The following is a 9,213-nucleotide window of genomic DNA, read 5'->3' as shown; positions in this document are numbered from 1 at the left end:
ATGGGGACACCAGGGCCGCCCGCCCGGTGCCCGGTGCCCGCCGCCCCCCCCCGCTCCGACGATGCCGGTGGCCACGGTGACGCCGGTGCTGGCCGTGACCTCCACGCCCACGGTAATGGCCCTGGGCTGCCGGGGGGGCGGGGGTGGCACCGGGGGGGTCCCCTGCCCTCCGGGGTGTCCCCGTGCCCGCCGCGGGGGTCCCCGTGCCCACCGGGGGGGTCCCCGCAGGCCGGCCGCGAGTACTCGCCCGCGGCCACCACGTCCGAGAATGGCGGCGGGAAGAGGAAGCAGAAGGAGAAGGAGCTGGACGAGCTGAAGAAGGAGGTGAACCTGGTGAGTGGGGACAGGGACAGGGACACGGGGACACGGGACAGGCGGGGGACATGGGGACAGCCAGGGGACACTGAGACAGAGACAGGGACATGGGGACACAGGACAGGGACAGGGACAGGGACAGGGACATGGGGACACGGGACAGCCGGGGGGACATGGGGACAGCCAGGGGACACTGAGACAGAGACAGGGACAGGGACATGGGGACACGGGGACACGGGACAGCCAGGGGACGCAGAGACAGGGACAGGGACATGGGGACACGGGACAGCCAGGGGACACTGGGACAGCAAGGAGACAGGGACATGGGGACACGGGACAGGGATAGGGGGACACGGGACAAGGACAGGGGACAAGGACATGGGGACACAGGACAGCCAGGGGATGCGGGGACAGTGAAGGGACAGGGGACAGAGGGACAGAGGGACAGGGACAGGGACATGGGGACACTGGGACAGGGACATGGGGACATAGGGACAGCCAGGGGACAAGGACAGGGACAGGGACAGTGAGGGGACAGCGGGAGGGACATGAGGACAGTGAAGGGACATGGGGACAGCAATAGGGGGCAGGTGACAGCAAGGGGATGAGGACAGGGACAGGGGACATGGAGGACACGGGGGACAGCAACAGGTACAGGGGGACATGGGAAGCACAGGGGGCATGGGTGACATGGGTGACACTGGGACCATGGTGACATGGGTGACATGGATAACACAGTGACGTGGGTGACATGGGACTCCAGGGACAGCTGGCTGTGTCATCCCATCCAGAGGGACGTGGGTGACACGGGGACATGGAGCCATGCCACCCTGCTGGGGTGACTGGGGTCATGGGGACAGCTGTCCCACGTCACCCAGCTGAGGTGACACACGGCTGACATGGGCGATGTGGGACTCTGGGGACAGCTGGACATGGGTGACAGGGGGACAGCTGGCCCCTCACCCTGGCTGGGGGGCGCGGTGACAGGGCTGGCATTTGTCCCTCAGGATGACCACAAACTGTCCCTGGATGAGCTGGGCAGGAAGTACCAGGTGGACCTGTCCCGGGTGAGATGTCCCCGTGTCCCTGTGTCCCCATGTCCCTGTGTCCCCATGTCCCTGGTGTCCCCGTGTCCCTGTGTCCCCATGTCCCTGTGTCCCTGTGTCCCCATGTCCCCATGTCCCTGTGTCCCTGTGTCCCCGTGTCCCCGTGTCCCTGTACCCTCACATCCCTCAATCCCAATGTCCCCATGTCCCTGTGTCCCTGTGTGCTTGTATCCCCATGTCCCTGTGTCCCCATGTCCCTGGTGTCACCGTATCCCCGTGTCCCCATGTCCCTGTGTCCCCATGTCCCTGGTGTCCCCGTGTCCCTGTGTCCCCATGTCCCTGTGTCCCTGTGTCCCCGTGTCCCCGTGTCCCTGTACCCTCACATCCCTCAATCCCCATGTCCCCGTGTCCCTGTGTCCCTGTGTCCCCGTGTCCCCGTGTCCCTGTGTCCCCATGTCCCCAAGTCCCTGGTGTCACTGTGTCCCCCCACACTCCAAGGTGCCCCTGGTGTCCCCGTGTTCCTGGTGTCCCCAATGTCACTGTGTCCCCCCAGTGTCCCCATGTCCCTGGTGTCCCCTTGTCCCCATGTCCCTGGTGTCACCGTGTTGACACCAGGGGGACATGGGGACACCAGGGGCACTGGGGGCATGGGGACACAGGGACACCAGGGGGACATGGGGACACCAGGGACACGGGGACACCAGGGGCATGGGGACACCAGGGGCACTGGGGGCATGGTGGACACGGGGGACACCAGGGGCATCAGGGGCATCAGGGGCATCAGGGACACGGGGACACGGGGACACCGGGGGCATGGGGACACTGGGGACGACACTGGGGACATGGGGACACGGGGGCACTGGGGACACGGGGACACCAGGGACACCAAAGGCACAGGGGACACAGAGACACCAGGGACACCAGGGGCATCAGGGGCATGGGGAACACCAGGGGCACCAGGGGCACCAGGGGGACACAGGGACATCAGGGACACGACATGGGGACACGGGGGCACTGGGGACACGGGGACACCAGGGACACCAAAGGCACAGGGGACACAGAGACACCAGGGACACCAGGGGCACAGGGGACACGGGGACACCAGAGACACCAGGGGCACGGGGGGGCTCAGGGGCATTAGGACACCACGGACACTGGGGGCACCAGGGACACAGGGACATGGGGACACCAGGGGGACACGGGGACATGGGGACACCAGAGACACTGGGGACATGAGGACACCAGGGGCACAGGGGGCATCAGGGGCATGGGGAGCACTGGGGGCACTGGGGGGCACTGGGGGGCACCAGGGGTATGGGGGTTATGGGGGACACTGGGGGCACAGGGGACATGGGGGCACTGGCAGGGGACACCGGGGGGACATGGGGACACTGGGGGGACATGGGGACATGGGGACACGGGGGGGACACGGGGACATGGGGACACCAGGGGCACTGGGGGCATGGGGACACAGGGACACCAGGGGGACATGGGGACACCAGGGACACGGGGACACCAGGGGCATGGGGACACCAGGGGCACTGGGGGCATGGTGGACACGGGGGACACCAGGGGCATCAGGGGCATCAGGGGCATCAGGGACACGGGGACACGGGGACACCGGGGGCATGGGGACACTGGGGACGACACTGGGGACATGGGGACACGGGGGCACTGGGGACACGGGGACACCAGGGACACCAAAGGCACAGGGGACACAGAGACACCAGGGACACCAGGGGCACGGGGGGGCTCAGGGGCATTAGGACACCACGGATACGGGGAGCACCAGGGACACAGGGACATGGGGACACCAGGGGGACACGGGGACACCAGGGGGACACGGGGACACCAGAGACACTGGGGACATGAGGACACCAGGGGCACAGGGGGCATCAGGGGCATGGGGAACACCAGGGGCACCAGGGGCACCAGGGGGACACAGGGACATCAGGGACACGGGGGGCATCAGGGGCATGGGGAGCACTGGGGACACCAGGGGTATGGGGGTTATGGGGGACACTGGGGGCACAGGGGACATGGGGGCACTGGCAGTGAAGGGGGACAGGGACGTTGTGGGGCCAGGGGCATCACGGTGGGACACGGGGGTGGCATGGGCGTTGTGGGGACAGGGACCTTGAGGGGGACAGGGGCATCGTGGTGGCACAAGGGGCACGGCAGTGAGTGGGGACAGGGGCGCTGTGGGGACACGGGGGACACTGTGGGGGCTCTGGGATCATGGGGACAGCGACATCAAGGGAGTGGGGACAGGTGCCATGGGGACAGTGGCACCGGGGGTGGCACAAACAGGTGGCTCCTTGTCCCCTCCCCACCCTGTGCCAGCCCTCGAGGGGCCTGCTGTGGGTGTGGGGGGGATGTCAAACCGCCGAGGGTGTCCCCTCCCTGTCACCCTGCCCTGGGGGTCCCGGGGGGTTCCTTGGTGCCCCCCAGGTGCTGAGGTGCCCCCCCCCGGTGCCAGCTGTACCTGGGGGTGGTCCTGGCCGCCGTTGTCATCGTCACCGGCTGCTTCTCCTACTACCAAGAGGCCAAGAGCTCCAAGATCATGGACTCCTTCAAGAACATGGTGCCCCAGGTGGGCAGCGGGGCACGGCCGGGGGTCCCGGGGTGGGTCTCGGGGGGGTGGGCACCCCCTGAGTGCCCGGTGCCCCCCCAGCAAGCGCTGGTGATCCGCGAGGGCGAGAAGATCCAGATCAACGCCGAGAACGTCGTGGTGGGCGACCTGGTGGAGGTGAAGGGCGGCGACAGGGTGCCCGCCGACATGAGGATCATCTCCTCCCACGGCTGCAAGGTGGGCACGGGGGGCACGGCGGGCACTGGGGACATTGGGGACATTGGGGACACAGGGTGCACTGAGGACAGTGGGGACATTGGGGACACTGGGGACATTGGGAACAGGGTGCCCGCAGACATGAGGATTATCTCCTCCCATGGCTGCAAGGTGGGCACGGGGGGCACTGGGGACATTGGGGATTTATGAACTGCTGCTCCATTTTTTGTCACATAACAAAAGTGTCTTCACTCTGCCTGATCAAATAAGTGCCATTTTATCTAGCCTTTCTATGAAAATTGATGCTCCAAGTGCCAGGTGTGTAGGAAGCTACACAGCTGTTGATCCAAATAAATGAATTAAGATTCAGTAATCATATGCCACCCAGCTGAGTCTACAAAACCAGAATGTTGTGTACAAGGCTCTGTGTGAGAAGTGTGATACAGACAGAGTGAGTGAGCCACCCGGTGTGGATGTGTCAGCTGGAGAGGAAGCAGATAAGATGACTTTAACTCTCCACTCAGTCCTGTGTGATGCCTGTTCCTTGCTCAGAGCTGTGCAATCTCCATGGCTGGGCTATGGTTACCCTCAGCTCTGTCAACCACATCCTATTAAAACGTCTTTAAGAGTATCCACTTCTCAAATCTTTAAGTCTTTGATTTCAGGGATATGAGAGAAAAGTGAAAGTTCAGTTCTTGGTTTTGTGTGCCTTGTTTACTTACATCACAATTCTCAAAAAAACAGATACTGATTTTAGGGTTTAGTGACCTTAATAATTTATCCATGGAATAGTTACATGACTCAACATGCTCTATTAAATGAAAAGCATTAAGACTGAAGAACAGGAAACTTGCTGGTTTTCTTTTCTTACCAGTCTTTATAGTCATTAGAGTTGTTCCTGTCCTCAGTTGATTGCTTTCTTGTATCAACCTGGTCCTCATCTTGTAAGGTGCTGTGGTTGGTTGCCTTTGGCTGGCTACCAGGTGCTTACCAAGGTGCTCTATCACATCCCCTCCTCAGCAGAACAGGGAGAAAAATTACAATGGAAAGCTCAGAAATTGAGGTAAGAACAGGGAGATCACTTGCTAACTATCTTTGAGCAAAACAGGCTCAACACAGGGAAATTAAATTAATGTATTGCCAGTTTATAAGATGGTAGGATAATGCAAAATAAGAAGAAAACTAATAAGACCTTACCCCCGACCCCCAGGTGGATAACTCCTCCCTGACGGGCGAGTCGGAGCCGCAGACGCGCTCCCCGGAGTTCACGCACGAGAACCCGCTGGAGACGCGCAACATCTGCTTCTTCTCCACCAACTGCGTCGAAGGTGGGCCCGGCGCCCTCCCAGTGCCACCGGTGCCACCGGTGCCCGTCCCAGTGCCCCTCCCAGTGCCACCAGTGCCCGTCCCAGTGCCCATCCCAGTGCCCATCCCCGTGCTCATCCCAGTGCCACCAGTGCTCATCCCAGTGCCCATCCCAGTGCTACCAGTGCCCATCCCAGTGCCCGTCCCAGTGCCCATCCAGGTGCCACTCGTACCACCAATGCCCATCCCAGTGCTCATCCCAGTGCCACCAGTGCCCGTCCCAGTGCCCATCCCAGTGACAGTGGTGCGGTGCCACCAGTGCCCATCCCAGTGCCCGTCCCAGTGCCCATCCAGGTGCTACTCGTGCCACCAGTGCCCATCCCAGTGCCCATCCCAGTGCCACTGGTGCCACCAGTGCCCATCCTACTGCCACCCGTGCCACCAGTGCCCATCCCAGTGCCACCAGTGCCCATCCCAGTGCCCTTCCCAGTGCCCCCAGTTCTCCATCCCAGTGCCCATCCCAGTGTCCCCGGTGCCATCCCCCTGCCCCCTGCCATCCCCATAGACCCTTTGTCACCTCGGTGCCACCGCAGGGACAGCGCGTGGCATCGTCTTCTCCACGGGGAACCACAGTGCCCCCAGTGCCCATCCCAGTGCCCCCAGTTCCCCATCCCAGTGCCCATCCCAGTGCCCATCCCAGTGCCCATCCCAGTGCCATCCCCCTGGGCTCTTTGTCACCTCGGTGCCACCGCAGGGACCGCGCGTGGCATCGTCATCTCCACGGGGGACCGCACGGTGATGGGCAGGATCGCCTCGCTGGCCTCGGGGCTGGAGGTGGGCCGGACCCCCATCGCCATGGAGATCGAGCACTTCATCCGCCTCATCACCGGCGTCGCCGTCTTCCTCGGCCTCTCCTTCTTCATCCTCTCGCTCATCCTCGGCTACACCTGGCTGGAGGCCGTCATCTTCCTCATCGGCATCATCGTGGCCAACGTGCCCGAGGGGCTGCTGGCCACCGTCACGGTGAGGGGCTGGGGGTGCTGGGAGGGCACTGGGGGCACTGGGAGGGCACTGGGAGGACACTGGGAGGGCACTGGGGGCACTGGGAGGGCACTGGGCGCACTGGCAGGAGAGCTACACCATCATCTTCCTCATGGACATCATGGTGGCCAACGTGCCCAGGGGCTGCTGGCCACCGTCACGGTGGGAGGGGGCACTGGAATTGGGGATAGGGGGCACTGAGTTCACTTTTGGGGTGCTGGGGGGGTCCACAGGCCCCATATGGGGGTCCCACCCCCGTGACACCCCGGGGTGTCCCCCAGGTGTGCCTGACCCCCATGACCAGGTGACCACAACGGGGTTCAGGTGTTGAGGGCACACTGTAGGGGTTCTGGTGCCAGATTTGGGGTCAGAGGGGTCTGTACACCCCAAACCGGGGGTCCCACACCCGTGACACCCCGGGGTGCCCCCCAGGTGTGCCTGACCCTCACTGCCAAGCGCATGGCCCGCAAGAACTGCCTGGTGAAGAACCTGGAGGCCGTGGAGACGCTGGGCTCCACCTCCACCATCTGCTCAGACAAGACGGGCACGCTGACCCAGAACCGCATGACCGTGGCCCACATGTGGTTCGACAACCAGATCCACGAGGCCGACACCACCGAGGACCAGTCCGGTGAGCGGGGGGCACCCCAGGACCCCCAATCCCCTGGGACCCCAGTGCCCTGGGACCACAATGCTCCAAAACCCTGATGCTCCAAAACCCCAATCCCCTGGAAGCAGGCTGGTCAATGGGTGACACCAGGGTGGTCAATGGGTGACACTGGGATGGTCAATAGGTGACGCCAGGATGGTCAGTGGGTGACACTGGGATGGTCAATGGGTGACACCAGGCTGGTCAATGGGTGACACCAATGGGTGGGGGAAATGGGGGAACTGGGGAACACTGAGATGGGAAACTGGGTGCAGTGGGAGCACTGGGGGCAATGGAATGGGGCACTGGGATGGGGAATTGGGGGCAATGGGGACACTGGGATGGGACACTGGAGGCACTGGGGAACACTGAGATGGGGAACTGGGGGCACGGGAGGCACTGGGATGGGGCACTGGGATGGGCACTGGGAGCACTGGGCCGTGTGTGCGACCCTGGGGTGACCCCGGGCTGGCTCTGGGTGACCCCACGCTGACCGTGCCACGTCCCCCCACTGTCCCCTGTCCGTCCCGTGTCCAGCTGTCCATCCACGAGCGCGAGGAGGACCCCCAGGGCTACCTGCTGGTGATGAAGGGAGCCCCCGAGCGCATCCTGGACCGCTGCTCCCGCATCCTCCTGCAGGGCCAGGAGCAGCCCCTGGACCAGGAGATGCGCGAGGCCTTCCAGAACGCCTACCTGGAGCTGGGGGGGCTCGGGGAGAGGGTCCTGGGTACGCACCTGTACCTGCCCCCGGACAAGTTCCCCCGCGGGTTCCGTTTCGACGCGGACGAGGTGAATTTCCCCACCAGCGACCTTTGCTTCGTGGGGCTCATGTCCATGATCGACCCCCCCCGCGCCGCCGTGCCCGACGCCGTGGGCAAGTGCCGGAGTGCCGGCATCAAGGTGGGACCCCAAAACCCACCCTGAGCCCCCCGGGACCCCAAAACCCCGGCCTGGGACCCCAACCCCCCCCGAGCCTGCCAAGGACCCCAAAACCCTCCTGAGCCCACCTGGGATCCCCATTTCCCCTTGCCCCCCCACCATTCTGGGGTGTTCCCAGGTGTTCCCCAGGTGTCCCCAAGTGTCCCTCAGGTGTCCCCAGGTGTCCTCCAGGTACTCCCAGGTGTTCTCAGGTGTTCCCAAGTGTCCCTCAGGTGTTAACCAGGTGTCCTCCAGGTACTCCCAGGTGTTATCAGGTGTTCCCAAGTGTCCCCCAAGTATCTTTCAGGTGTTCCCCAGGTGTCCCAAGGGGATGGGGCGTGTCTTTCAGGTGTTCCCCAGGTGTCCCCAAGTGTTCCCCAAGTGTCCCTCAGGTGTTAACCAGGTGTCCCCAGGCGTCCCAAGTGTCCCCCAAGTGTCTTTCAGGTGTTCCCCAGGTGTCCCCAAGTGTCCCTCAGGTGTCCCCAGGTGTCCTCCAGGTACTCCCAGGTGTTCCCAGGTGTCCCCAAGTGTTCCCCAAGTGTCCCTCAGGTGTCCCTAGGTGTCCCCAGGTGCTGACCGTGTCCCCCAGGTGATCATGGTGACCGGGGACCACCCGATCACGGCCAAGGCCATCGCCAAGGGCGTGGGGATCATCTCCGAGGGCAACGAGACCGTGGAGGACATCGCGGCACGGCTCAACATCCCCGTCAGCCAGGTGAACCCCAGGTGAGACAGGTGAGGCCCAGGTGAGCCCCAGGTGCATCCCAGGTGAGAGAGAGGAACTCCAGGTGAGAGAGAGGAACTCCAGGTGAGGCCCAGGTGAACCCCAGATGAGTCCCAGGTGAGCCAGAGGAACCCCAGGTGAGCCCCAGGTGAGCTAGGTAGGGGAAGCTGAGTGGATTTTGGGGTCCTGGGGGGTCTTCCAAGGAGTTTTGGGGTGCTGGAGCAGATTTTGGGGTTCTGACCTCCCAAGGACCCCCCCAAAGTGTGTGTGGTGCATGGGGCACACCTGAAGAACATGAGCTGGGAGCAGCTGGAACAGCCTTGGGTGGGGGGCTGGGGTTTGGATGGGGTCCTGGGGGTTTTTCCCAGGAATTTTGGGGTCCTGGATGTTTTCCCAGGAATTGTGGGGCGCTGTCCCCCCTGTGACC

At 63.5% G+C, this 9,213-nt stretch overlaps 1 protein-coding gene across 1 annotated transcript in view; it reads left to right on the top strand.

The window, feature by feature from the left end:
* The first annotated feature begins 21 nt into the window (after window positions 1-21).
* Window positions 22-9,213, top strand: part of LOC121339036 (sodium/potassium-transporting ATPase subunit alpha-2-like) — a 20,357-nt gene continuing 11,165 nt past the window's right edge. The window contains exons 1-10 of the mRNA XM_041410499.1: window positions 22-112; window positions 229-333; window positions 1,323-1,439; window positions 3,447-3,456; window positions 3,821-3,954; window positions 4,036-4,170; window positions 5,360-5,477; window positions 6,209-6,477; window positions 6,928-7,126; window positions 7,518-7,871. Of these exons, the coding sequence (XP_041266433.1) occupies window positions 62-112; window positions 229-333; window positions 1,323-1,439; window positions 3,447-3,456; window positions 3,821-3,954; window positions 4,036-4,170; window positions 5,360-5,477; window positions 6,209-6,477; window positions 6,928-7,126; window positions 7,518-7,871 (1,492 nt within the window). The 5' untranslated portion in view covers window positions 22-61. The remainder of the gene's footprint in view (window positions 113-228; window positions 334-1,322; window positions 1,440-3,446; window positions 3,457-3,820; window positions 3,955-4,035; window positions 4,171-5,359; window positions 5,478-6,208; window positions 6,478-6,927; window positions 7,127-7,517; window positions 7,872-9,213) is intronic.

The sequence above is a fragment of the Onychostruthus taczanowskii genome, unplaced genomic scaffold, assembly GCF_017590055.1.
Source record: "Onychostruthus taczanowskii isolate IOZ18803 unplaced genomic scaffold, ASM1759005v1 scaffold320, whole genome shotgun sequence".
Lineage (NCBI taxonomy): Eukaryota > Metazoa > Chordata > Aves > Passeriformes > Passeridae > Onychostruthus > Onychostruthus taczanowskii.
This window is presented reverse-complemented; position numbering and strand designations above follow the sequence as displayed.